Raw genomic sequence first — 13,842 nt, 5'->3', positions numbered from 1 at the left:
CCCAGCAAAGTCTACTAAATGAGAAATTGGAGGAAACAAACGGAGGGAAAAGTGGGAATGAGAAAAGCTTGCAGTACAAGCATGATACAGTGACTGTTCAACACCACCTTACAAGCCAGAAAGAGCAAGTCAGCATTCAGGAGTGACAAGGTCCAGAAGAACAGAACGCTGGTTTTTTTCAGAACAGCATAAGCATGACGGCAGTTTGCCTGTAACAGCGTAGTACTTATAGAAAAGACTGAATTTCATAATGGCAGAGATTACAAAGCCATAAGGGTTTTACTATCTTGTTTTCCAGCACTCCTTGCTTTGATTTTTGCAGCTATTAAAATGCTGTAAGAATCTTTAGTGTATGACCAGCTATAATGCTAGAGAAATTTGCACTTCCTCCAGGTTAAGGAACGGTGCTTTTTTGTCAATTGGCATTTAATTCCCTGACTAATCCCAAAGACAATCCCAGGAACATCACTCAAATTGGTGGTGTACACCAGTTCTGCTCAGGTTTTGTGAGTGCTTTTATAACATGAACAAGTAAACTATGAAGCATGAAGTACTGTAGAAAACCTTGATCTGTGCTAGCAAGGAATAAATTATGCAAAGACAATGACAGTAAAGGATGTCATCAGTTCATTCTGTAGTACCACAAGGATGCTCGTGCTTAAATTCAGCAATGAAAAAAATCAGGTGTCCTCTCTGTACTCTCTCAGCAGCCAATGAGGAGAGATAGGTGCTTTTAGAAAATTAATTATACCCTTCTTAAACATCTGCCTTAGTTTGCATTAGCTCCTGTAGCAGTCACACCACCTCTTCTGTCCGTGAGCTCAACTTGCCTGACCCACGTGGGACAGACCTGGCAGCCCCTGAGCACTGAGCAGGGTAACACCGTTCAAGTGAGCGTGAGGGAAGGGTAAGCAGTAAGCAGAAGCTAGTGGAAAGATGCCGCATGCAGCTAAAGGCATGTGTCTAGCAAGAGTGAGATGGCTTCTGTGGGTTTACACCTACCTTCCTGATTATGATTAGCCTTTCTTCAAAGACTCCCCCACCCCCATTTGAAGTGATAAGGCCACTCTTTCTGTAAACCTGTAAACATGTTATAAAATTCCCAGAATTAAAATGTAATAGGAAGGACTTTTGCTTCAAAAACATGCCCTTATTAATTAAAATTCAAGTGACAAGGGATCATACTCCTTCTGGAGGGGCCTGTCTCTTCCCCTTGAGTGCAGACTGAGCGACAATGAATAATCCTATTCTCAATTCTTATTAGGATGACAGGAATTAAGGTAGAGGTGATAAATGTTATTCTCAACGTCCACCTCTCTCCTGTGCCCTGCCTGGCCTGGACTAAAGAAGTAGATGCTCCATTCATCTGGGCAGAGAGTGCAATACTGCAGCAAGCCTTTGCCTGGGTACCACAGGATAAGACAGGCTGCATACACACTTGCATACAAACCCACATTGCTGCATGTCTTTATGATTGTTTGGCCCAAGTGGATTTCTGAGGCTGTTATATGCAGTCTTATTCAAAAGCTCTGTAACATCTAGAGTGTATTGCAAGTGTCATAATCACCAAAGGGAACTGGCTGGAGATTTTTTTTATTAACAACACCCAAAACACCTCTAGAACCAACTTTGTTGCTCTCTGACAGTTTTTAGGAGAGCTGATATAATTGCATTCACCTGCAGTAGGTACAGCAGAGATTTCAAAACTAGTGTTGAGAATACCAGTGAAGAGTGGTATTTTTCTAGTCTTTCCTACACTCTCTCTTCACAAACACTTCCTGGAAACCTCTGAGGTGAATATGAGACAAGAATGTGGAGGAGGGAGCACAGCTTGCTTTGCCTTTCTCCCTCAATCCTGACAAATTCCCAGCATTGACATTTTACAGCATCCTCTGAGACCATCACAGCAGAACTCTCCTGCCTCAGCATACAGCCAGGTACAAAAGCAAGTGTTGTAAAGCACAACTGCTGCTCAGCACTGACTGGGGATCCCTCAAACCACCACCATTCCTGTTACACTGTGAATACTGTCAACACTGCTCTCACCTTGAGCTGTGGACCCAGCTCCAACTGCACTGATTCTGGGCTGCCATGCAAACACGCCAAGAAGTATCTCTGTGTTCCTATGTCCATACCTGCTCCTATTTCAGTTGACCATAATTTCTGAAAAGTAGAGCAACCTTAACTCACAAGGGCTAAGGTAGTTACAGCGCAGATTGTCTGCTCATCCATAATGCAGAACTACAGACTAAAAAAAGACATAGGCTCCAGGCACTCCAGTCTTGGCACAGGTGAAGTATTTAATGAAATAGTGCTTCTGCAGGAAAACTCAGATTCCAGAAACACCAAGCTGAACTGATTTCATCTGAGAAGCAAAGAATGAAGTTATAGATATGACTTCAATCTAACACACAATGCCAAATTTGTATTTAGTTCATACATTTTCTTCTAAAAACGTCGTCACTTAAGAGGTCACTTAATTATGTTTGCCTAATTTCCTAAAAGAAAAAAAACCCCACAGACATATAGCTGACTGAACTATGTATCAGTTTTCAAGTGAGCAAAACACATAAAAATGAAAGTCATTTATGTGAAGAAAACAAAGTGCAAATAAACAGGACAGCCATTTTGTCAGCAACAGCTTTATAGATGTTTAGAAAGTTAGTACATAACTATTTGGTAATTAATAGTCCACATGCTCTCTAAATAGCTCCTGTAGCATCCTCCTTATACATTGCTTCAGAGTACGAGCCTGGGTAACTTTCCCTGATCCCTTCCTTTGCAATGTGCCTTCATAACAATCAAGCACTTCTGCTATTTCTCACATGCATTTCCTCATATTCCTCAGTAGGGCACTCAGTTTCATAATGATTTCATTTCTTGCTTCAAATCTCTCATTTTATTCTCTGGGATCTTTATTAAGAACTTGACTTCTTTTAAACATATAGTACTCTGAGATACATAATGTACTGAGACCCCTGCCTGCCTGTTCTGAGAGCAATGTTGCCTCACTGTACCCTTGCACTCCCTCATTCGTTTTTGTCTAACTGGAGTGTCTTATCCTAATGTTTAAACCACAGAAACTCTGGGCAGGAAATATTTCCTTGCTCTATGTTTGTGGGCACTTTGATCACCCATTGTTGAAGATTCCAGCCTAAGAATTGGGAGACACACATAAAAACAGCAAGAAAAAAAGACAGTAACTGTACAAAAGCCTGTGGAACATCAAGCAGGAGCATTCTGGGGTTGGAAAAGTGCTGTAGTGGGCCTAAATGGGACACACTCTGCACCTTAATTTATTCTCATATTAATCTACTAAGGCTACATGGAAATTATGCCTGCTAGTTGTATCTAGTGGCTGGGAAGCCAAGTGCAGATGCCCTAAACTGAAAATCAATAAATGGAAGGAAGAGCATGGGATGATAAAGTTTCCAGATTTAGAAGATGCAGAGGGGTAGCAAGGGTTTTGTGCATATAAGCGTCTATTGAAGTCAGTGGAAGCCGGCGTGTAAAGAAAGGAAGAGGTCAGGGATTTATGATTAAAAGTTAAACACGAATGAAACCTACAGCCACACTGACAATTTGTTTCTAGTCAATAGCACCATTTGAACAAAAACATACATTCTCGATGCAAGCTTTTAGCTGCAGCATTTAGGTGTATAACTTCGAAAACAATAAGACAATAACTTTATTAAATAAAGCTTTATTATAAGAACTTAAAAAATAATTAATATTCAATTAATACTGTAAAGACATCCTGCAATATGTTATCTAAAAGGTCACCAACTTCAGCACTAATACTAAGCTAACTGACCTATGAATTCTTCAATGTTCAACAGTATAATGAGGTACCTTTCTCGTTTGGAGACAGCAAGTATGGCTAAGCTAATAAATACTCAGTAGAGCAGATCTACCTGTAGACTTCATAGTGTAGAAGAGGATAGATATAATTTCTATTGTCTTTTCTATGAGAAAACTGATGCACAATTAGGTCATGTGCGAGAAACAGAACCAAAATCTCATAATCTTCCATTCAGTCTCCTGTCCCATGGACCCATGTTCATGATATCAGTTGCTTTTAAAAACCACTATTAATGCTATACCAAAGGACTCACATAATCAGAGACCTTCAGATACACCACATTTTTTTTTCCAGTAGATAAGTTTAGAACAGTTATTAAACTTCAGAAATATTGTCCTGACTGTGCACTATGGTAAAAAACAGGAAACTCCATTTATGAATGGATGGCAGAAACTGCCAGCCCAAGTCAGTCTCTTACCTTGAAGTCGTTGCATGACATTGGCAATATCTCTAGATCTTGCCACTAGTCGGGATGAGGCCATGATCTCTTTGCAGCGAGTCCACTTCCCCTGACAGAAGTCTCCCTCCAAGCCGCTGACCTCGGTGAGATAAGGATCTCAGATGGCTTCCTTTTAGCGTTCAACCCTCAGCCCTGGCACAGCATGCCTGGGGCAGTCAGACACCTCCAGCCCAACGCCAGCCCTTGCAGGGCTGGGGAGCGGCGCTGGCGAGCAACCTCAGCACCTGAGAAAGAAAGTACCAAAGCTTAGAGCAATCTTTCACCAGCTCTGAAAGACTAAGAAGTCTGAGTCTTAATAGCTATTTTAACACATAAAAAGCGGTTATGTTTCGCCCATAGTGTACACCCCAGCCAGAGACACAATTAATGCTGAAAGCTTGCTTGGCAATCATCATTGGAATGAAGCTGCAAAAACAAGTCATTAAAAACAATTGGCAAAGCACCAGGCATCAATGCTTTCCTGAGGATGCTTGTGGATGTTGTTTTAGAAATCGCAATAACGTTATACATATACATCTTAACGTAAATATTAGGTGTAAAGGAGGAAAACTGAAATTATTTGTAAAATGCGAAAGCTGTACAATACTCATTCTATTTCACCATGCTAGAAAGGAGGACGTAATAGTAACTTACTGATCTGGATAACCCCTAATTTCACTGGACTATGTGCTATAATCTGAAATACTGAGATTCGCATACTGTATTATTAAAAAAAACCCTGTATTTACATTCACTTTTCTAGTGTATGATGATGTTGTATTTTGGGTCATTTAATATCAAAAGCTGTGAACTAGAACTATTACATGAACTTAACACTGTTGTAACTATAATAAGAACTACATTACTATAAATCTGGTCTAAAAAAATCAAATTAGATTCTTCAGATAATGTTTTCAATAACATCTTATCTTCTGAGGAAGAAGTACATGTGGACATATGCACCTGCTTCCCTATTAAGAAAGAACTGAGGGAATAGACACCAAGAATAATTGTATTCATACTATACACACTGGGTGCATCCCAAATTCAAGATGATATGTGGTTGATCAATATCATGAGTGTAAGTGGGTCTATTGGCATTGTGCCCTCTCCTCTTTTCCTGGCCTCAAGGTCTGTCAAATAATAAAGCTCCCCAGCATCAGGCAGAAAAGCCTTTAGGCTGCACTGTTTTAGGCACACTGAACTGTCCCAACGGGGCTGTGTCAACATGTAAGGGCTGCCAGAGGAAATCACATTTCAACATTTCCCTTTCTGACCCTTCAAACCCTGTCTGACCCAAGAAACTCCCTGCTTTCTCCTCTTACTGCTGTTTTTATTGTATGTTTTCTTCATATTTCGGACACATAAGCGTGCTCAGGTCAGCAGACCCAAGCTGGCTTTAAATTACTGGAGCTGAGGGAAGCATACCTCTGATGGATCTAGGTGCAGAACAGACCATAAAGTCTACCTGTGTGCATGGGCTCCTCTCTTGTGTGCTGTGGCCAGACTGGTACCAATGCCCACTCCAGCCACATTGCTGCTATTTTTGCATAAGACCTCTGGATGCTCATGTCCCCGTTCTCTTCCCATGCGTGCCTGCTCTCTCCTTCGCAGGCCTCCCCACTTCCTCTCTTTCCAAGCTTTGCACAGCACCCCTCTTGAGGTGCAGAGCTTGCGCATTATCAGTCACCATTTCTCAGTCCCAGCATGGAGCCCTGGCAGCTAGCAGGCCTCACCCTTCTGACAGCTTGGCACGAGAAGGTGCCATCATCACACCACATCAACTAGGGCTGATGGTCCCCAGGCATTGCTGAATCACCACATAGAGCATCAGCAACCGGAGCTTTCTTCCACAGCCAACACCAAAGAGCATCCAACTTGGTGGGCGGGGAGGAGTAGGAGGAGGTTTTCTTTGCTCGTGCCCACCTATGTCAGCCTTGGGACCTTTGCTTCCTTTGCAATATTTGAATGAAACACCAGGTTGTATAACCCCATATAAACCAGAAATATTTGTAACAAAGTGGATTAAATGAATCCTTGTTTCTACGGCAGTGGCAGTGCTAACATTCTAAGCAGCAATGTAAGCAAGGTACAGCAACTTTTAATAGCAAGCTGCTAGACTAATTGTTGGGCAGAGATAACAGGTATTAAAAATGCCTTGTCTGACTGTTTTTTGGCTAACAGCAGTAACAGTATCAGAATACCAGCCCACTCACACTATCACAGAGCTGGCGTAAATCAGCTGTACACGAGCAGATTTAGAGGAGCTGCAGAAGATGCTGATCCCACTCCAAGTTAAGTGTGTCTGTGAAATTGCAATGAAGATATACGTTCAGCCTACTCATGCAGCAGGCTGAGTCACTGTCCACCAATAAATGGCAGACTTGCAATTAGTGATTTATCTGGCTGATATTAAATTATATGCTGCATAAGAAGAATCTGCGGTTCTAAATATGGCTCCTCATTCAAAAGCTCCTTTGCACGCAGTGGGAATTCACTCATTTAAAGAGCACAAGTTACTACAGGTGGGAAGGAAAGAGTCTCATTTGCCATCGCACAGTCACCTCTACAGGCAGAAAACCACAGCTTGGGGCACAGCAAAGACATCAGCGGAATAGGTGCAATGAAGCTTCACGCACCTTTCTCACCTGTCTTCACCCAACATCTAAAGCTCCATAGAGCAACAAACCTACACACAGAGCCAGCTATTCAATGTAATGCAGAGGGGAAATTTTTCTTGACCTACAAACAGTTAAAGCCTGCAGCAAAAGATCTTTTTTTCTATGGAAGGAATATTTTTCAGATTTGTAAATACCTTACATAAATATTCTCATAGCTATTACACAAAATCATTTGTAATAAATGGAATGGCTTTTTCAGTTCAGTGCCAGACACAAAGATGTATCTTCAGGTGGATATGTTTTCAAAATGCACAGGTTTTAAGAAAAGTGTATGGCTTAAGTCTCATAAATCTTAGCCTGCAATAAACCTGAAGGACTATATGAGCTATTCTCTGCTTTAGCATTCAAAAAGTGATTATTCATTATTATTAATTTTTTTGGTCTGAACATACAGGGAATGAATACACAAGAGTGAAACTAAATGGTTTTGCATATAAATGAGATAAATTTTTTATTACATTTGCCACTTATCTGGATTTAATGGATAAAGTTATGCTGACACCATTTTCTTATATTAATATCCCAGTACTGTTTTTCGATGAAAAGAGAAAACGTGAACTCCTCTCATATAAAAACCATTAGGCCTAACAATCTGCTATAGTACTATGCAGTTTACAATTCTCTGTATTGTATTTTTTCTCTCTTCAAATGCCAGAAAAGTAGGATGTCTGTTCTATGGAAGAGATATGAAAAACAGTAGATCTATTATGGGTTAACTTTTCTGCACCCCCAGTGTAATTCTCATTTTTTCATAGTGCTCAGGAGTGCTTTTTTTTTTTTTCTGCAGTTATAAAAGGAAAATATATTCTCTTATTTCTGTAAACCTAGAGTACCATTGGCAAGACCAGTTTGTATTTTATCTTTTAGTCCTTAAAGTTTATAAAACATATTAAAGGAAAACAGACAGGCCTGTCAGCAGTGTGGTTCCAGAAAACCAAAGAGATGTCCACTAGGTACAGACAACATATAAGTTGTGCAACAATGGCTGAAGATAAACCTGACCAAAAAAAGAGTAAAAAAAATTCTCTGACTGTCCTTCATGTTGGCACAAATTGCAGATTCTCACTATACTGGATTGATGCCACGTATTGCAGCCTGGGAAAGATTGTTACTAATGTGAAAGCATGGCTGTACCTGAAAAGAGTTTTAGACTTGTGTAATCTCCCATTTTAGCAGCAATGGATAAAGAAACTCCAGACAAACAAGGATCAACACAGATAAATAAGTAAATATATTGATGAGTGCAAGAAACAGACAGATGGCAGGCAGTGAAAGGACTGTTTCTAATCTGTACATATCAAAAAGAGACATTTGAGAGGACAAAAAAATAGTGTAATAAATTCAAGGAACTCCTGCAGCTAGAAGTCATTTTCAAATGTTACATAGATGTAAGAAATACAGTGGAATAAGTAAAATAACTACAGCAGATGAACTGAAGAGAACCTCAGGAATGACAGAAATAAGGTCAAGTGCTGGAATGCCATTATATGTTAACAAAGAGGCAGACTCCCGTGGTAAGAAACAGTGATACAGAACTGATCAAGTCAAAAAACATTTCCAGGAAAAAATTTCCAATCATGGTTCACTGCTGTAGTGCTAGAGGTCCACTTTGATCCACAGGTTCTGTTCCTGAAATGTAAGAGGCCTTGGAAACACTACCAGAGTAATAGATGCTGCTGGAATTGATGCAATTCTATGAGGCAGTAGTGATCCCCATGTCAATCAGGAATAAATGATTCACAGAAGGGCAGGAACCAGGATTTTCTGGAGGTCATAACTGCATTTTTAAACATCAAAGAATCACAGAACCAGCTATTTTAGGTTGGGTTTTAGTTAGTAGTGGGGGGAAAAAAAAAAACCAACGAATAATAGAAAATAGCTCTGACCAAAGAAGTGATTGATGTAGTCCAAACTATTAGAGGAACAACCCAAAGCATGTAAGAAGGTCAGGAGATGACCTAAAGAGACAGTGCTTAAAAAATAAATAAAAGGGAAATCAGTTTCAGAAGTCAACTAGACTGCAGAGCACAGTGTCTCCCCTGTGAAGCAGGCTGGGGATTTCTTTAAGTCCAAGGTCCAGTAACTGTACACCTATGCAGGGCAGAATAAAACTGCTCCAGACGTTACTGAAAAAGCCATCACTCAGCAACAAGTGGGCAGAAATGAAGAATGAGAAGTGAAGAGCTCTGCCATAGTGTATGCTGTCTACAGGGACAAAGAGAGACTTGCTGAAAGACCAGCTGAGTTAGACTAAGAAAGTAAAGACAGCAAGCAAATGTCTTTTTAGCCAGATAAGTAAAAAGAACGTAGAGAATAAGAAGAAATGGAGATTAATTTGCCTCAGTTAGTATTATACTGATTTTTCACACTGAAGACTGTTCTGATAGACAAAGGCACAACAGAAACGGAAACAGCACCATCTGAAATAAAAACAAAGTTAAAAGTGAAAAAACTTGATACAATTCATCGCAGAATACTGAAAACTTGTAGGTGATGGATTGAGAATGCTTTTGTAAGTTTATTTGAATAAATCTATCAGGCTGCAGGATATATTCAAATTAGGAGCTAGGATGAAGAAGTGGGGTAGAGTGATCCAAAATAATTTATAGTATCTTCAGATAAAATGAGGTACCTCCTCACTGGTCTTCCAAAATCAAGGCCAACAGAAAAGTCCCTTTGGTAATTGTTACAGATGGTTGAACTGCAAATCTGTAGTTGTTTGCTTAAGCCCAGTGTAGCACAAGTCAGCGCATACTGGAACTTTCCCAAGTCCAATGGCACATAACTGTGCACCACGTAAGATCATGGAAAATGCAGTTTTGGCTCTGAAAGGTGTTTTTGATAGTTGAATCCCAACCCTGTCACTCTATGCTTCCTTTCTCTACTGCATGACTTGCTTTTGAATAGAGAAAGGTGGAAGAGGAGACAGATTCCGACCTTTGACACATTGAAACAGGAACACTGAAACAAGATGTTCTCACTGACCATCCAGCCTCAAACTGACTTGATGTGCAGTAGTTACCTGGAGGCACTGAAAATTGTTTTTCTTGGGGAGTGTGGGGAGGAAGAGAGAGAGAAGTTTAGATCCTTTCCAAAGCTCCAGATTATTTGGGTTCCTCTAGTTATCCTTCAGCATTGTTTGGAGCTGAACAGTTGTTCTTCATTTTGCAGAAGGTTGAGGGTCTACAACAGCAATTAATAAGTCATGAGATTCAAGGTAATTTGCACATCTGACATTTAGATCTGTGGCATATATGGCACACAATTTTCTATGCTTTACCTATAACTGTACTCAAGTATTTAAAAATTATTTGTAGGACCCTAGTCATGCACATGTCTATGTATGTATTTACATTTCAGCAAGTGAGCACCTTATTTTCTACTTTGTGTTAGGTTTTTTGGGGGATGGTCAAAAATCCAGTGGTGTGAAACTCTGATTCTTGTCTTGAAAGCTGTGATTGCATTTGAACAGAAAATGCAAAGTGTTCTAGGAGAAAATAGAAAGCAGAGACTTGCTTTTTTAAGGAAAAAAAATCAGCAGAACGTACATTGTTAGATATACTCAAAGAAAGGTCATTCACTGTCTCTCTGATATGAAAAGTTAAATACAATGCATACTACAGTTTAGTAATCCTGCTATTGAAATTCTGCAGCAATATATTATAATTTATATAGATGTTGGTAATAGCAGGAGATTGGGATCAGTAGCTCATTACCTTCTACAAACACAGGATATAATCCTTGCCTCAAAGAGCTTACTATCTGCGCAGCCAAAGACAGGCCAAGATTAAGATCAGAGGTCACAATACACAAGCAAATAGGACAGAGTGAAGTTCGGATATAATGTGTAAGCTGGTTAGTGGTAGGAGAGCCATTCTGATTTTTCTGTTTTAATACTGATGTGGCAACTCGGATTTCTGTTTCATAATATGACCTATAGCAGAAGGCTTGTGGAGAGATATGTCTTTAGGAGAAATAAAATGAAAGACCACTAAAATAGAAATCACTGAAGCATCTCAGGAAAGGGTGGGTCTCCACAAGTTGGAGACAAACAAACAAACAACAATTCTTTGGTATTTCTGCACATCTCCCAAGCAAGAAAGCTTAGCTGAAGTATAACTTGTGAGCAAGGGGCAGACAGCTGCCGTATGAAAAGCAGAAACACCTCTGGTTTCCCCATGAAGTCTGTGCCTTTGAGTGGGGCTAAACCACGACAGTAACAAAGGCAAAAGTTCGGCTGCTTCAGAGGTACACTGCTGCTGTTAGTTTTGTGACCTCCAAGGAGACACAAGAGCTCTAAAGTTTTGTCACTAGCCATGGTAACGAGGAAGCATGAAATAATTGTTTGTGTTTGATGTGTGTACTTTCCCAATAACTACAGCCACTACTTGAAAAGAAAAAATTTGAGCCACAACTGACTTCCTGTATCAAAGCATAACTGAGATGGATTAATGTGGTGTCTGCCCAAAGGGCGAACGTATGTGTACATCCCTTGGGGCCTGATCCACTGAAGCCCTGTAGACCCGCAGCAATCACTCTCACTGTGCTGACCTTGGAAGTTCTCCAGGTATTCACACCTTGTTCAATGCCTCACCCAGCAAGATCCTCCTCAGGGCCAGGCACTCCTACCTTCTCCCCAAATGCATTTAAATACTAACAGGGTGCTCTCCTCCTTCTCTGTGCGCATCTGCTCTCCCTGACCCAGTATCAAAGTGTTAGTTTCATTGAGCAGTGTACTCGCTGGCAGGCTGTGTAACTCAGTGTGGCTCTAGTGAAGTTTACAGGAGGTGCTCCTAAGGTCCCAGAGTACAAAAACAAAGCTTGAAGGATTCTCATATTTAATAAAGATAAGGTCGTGCTGCCTGAAGGTGTACAGTCATGGTGACATTCTTGCATCTGTATTAAGTGCAGCAGTCCAAATCACTACTGGACTTATCACAATTACTTAAAGTAACAATAAAATTATTTTTTTAAAAAATTTCAAATGTATTAGGGTTCATCAGTTATTAATATCAATCCAGTCGTATTTTATACTCCGCAACATAGAATTTGCCATTGACATATGTAATCTTTGAAGGTAATATTAAACCAAGGTGCTAGGAACAGGAATTAAAAGAACAGGACAGAAGTAAAGAGATTATTACTTCTACTTTCACATCTAGCAGAGCTTGCAAAAATGAGAATTGAATCACCCCAACGTGCAGCACCGTGCTCATTCTGAAGAGCTCCTTTCTCCAGGCGAAACTTTGGTGCTTTAAGGGATATGTTAAACATCCCACACGACAATGGATATAGATTCCTACCAGATAAAAAGTGAGTAACTCTACAAGTTTAAGACTGCACCTCATAAACCAGTTTTGTCATGTCATTCAGCACATGGAACTTAGCACAGCAAACAAAAAAGCATTCCTGTTCACCAATTAAAATAACATAGCACCCTGCTATTGTCTGTCCAGTGGCAATATTTTAAACATAGCTCATCAGCATTTATAGCTTGGGATCTATTTAAGTGTTAAAGTGCACACAAGAATCACAAAAGTAGTTACCAGGGTTCATAGAAAGCATACAGTCCATCACTAGTACTACTGCAGGAAAGTGTGTGCCTGTTAACAGTCTTTCAACAGGCTCAGCACTTGCAAAGTGCTGGCAAGAAGCCAGAAACACCACATACTATTTCCCTGCAAGCCACACAGGTATATATTCCTCTTGGTGATGAGCACAGGAGTTTCCCTCAGCATCACGTAGGTGATTTACATAAGTAATTCCTCATCAGTTTGCAAAACCTGGTCTATTATAGCAGAATACTAATAGTCTTCACAAGCACTTTTCCTCAGCATGAACATGGTTGCAAATATGGTTGTCAAAATCCTAGTAACAGCCTTGCCTGGTAGTATTTCAGCAGGTCTTATCCCTGGGAAGTTACCACACATACCAGGGAACATACAGACTCTATGCATCTTTGCTGCGGTACACTTGCCCTTTTTTGCATCATCACTGCATGCAACGCAGCCGAAAATGGTCTTCTCGGGAGTGCGTGTGAAGTCACATCTTCCTCGATTAACTACATTTTGACCTGCAGCGTGTGACTGAGCATAAAAACAGGCACCTTTGCGACACACACGTGTGCTCTTGGGGAGGCGAACCGCAGCCTCCTCCGGGATTTTCTACCCCCGTACTCAGAAAGGGCAAAACCTCGAATCCGCCCAGGAAAACGGACAAACTCCGCAATCACGGCAGCGAGTTTCGGATTAACCTCAAGACAGTTTGGCGTCGGGGAGGAGGAGGCGGCCGGGGGGGGCGGCCAGAAGAGGCTGTCCCATGGGGGTCCCTCCTTCCCGCGACCCGCCAGCTCACCCCGGGCTCACCGAGGCGGCGGCCCCCGCCGAACGCAGCCGGGGGAGCCCCGCACCGCGGCCCCCGCGCCGCCGCCGCCGCCGCCGCCGCGCCCTACCTCCGCCCGCCGCACCGCGCTGCTCCGCGCCGCTCCGCGCCTCGGTGCGGCTCCCTGGTTACCGAGCACAGCACAGCGCGCGCCGCGCCGCGCCTCCCCGCCACGCCCCGCCACGCCCCGCGGCGGGGAAGCAGGTGCGGGGGTGGGGAGAGGGCGGCGAGCAGGGGTTGCGTGTGCGGGGTTGCGTGAGCGGGGTTGCGTGAGCCCTGCCCCGCCGTGCCGTGCCCTTGCAGCCCTCCCCAGGCCGCGGCCGCCTCCCCCGGGCTGCAGCCCACCGCCCGCCCCCGCCACTGTGGGCCGGACCCGCCGCCCCTGCGCGCATCGCGGGGGGGACCGCGCCCCGCCCCGCCCCGCCCCGCCGCGGCTGCAGCAAGGCCGGGGCAGCTTGTCCGGGGGCGGCTGCTCTGGC

The 13,842-nt window shown here is 42.3% G+C and overlaps 1 protein-coding gene across 1 annotated transcript in view; it reads right to left on the bottom strand.

Moving 5' to 3' along the window:
- The window catches only part of SYNE1 (spectrin repeat containing nuclear envelope protein 1), a 311,148-nt gene extending 297,530 nt beyond the window's left edge, over positions 1 to 13,618 (bottom strand). Inside the window, exons 1-2 of the mRNA XM_075087908.1 lie at positions 13,434 to 13,618; positions 4,281 to 4,546 (exon numbers count right to left, since the gene is read on the bottom strand). Of these exons, the coding sequence (XP_074944009.1) occupies positions 4,281 to 4,344 (64 nt within the window). The 5' untranslated portion in view covers positions 4,345 to 4,546; positions 13,434 to 13,618. The remainder of the gene's footprint in view (positions 1 to 4,280; positions 4,547 to 13,433) is intronic.
- Between the last annotated feature and the right edge of the window lie 224 nt (positions 13,619 to 13,842).

Source organism: Phalacrocorax aristotelis, chromosome 3 (genome assembly GCF_949628215.1).
Source record: "Phalacrocorax aristotelis chromosome 3, bGulAri2.1, whole genome shotgun sequence".
Taxonomy (NCBI): Eukaryota; Metazoa; Chordata; class Aves; order Suliformes; family Phalacrocoracidae; genus Phalacrocorax; species Phalacrocorax aristotelis.
The sequence above is the reverse complement of the archived record's forward strand: the minus strand, read 5'-3'. Positions and strand labels throughout refer to the sequence as shown.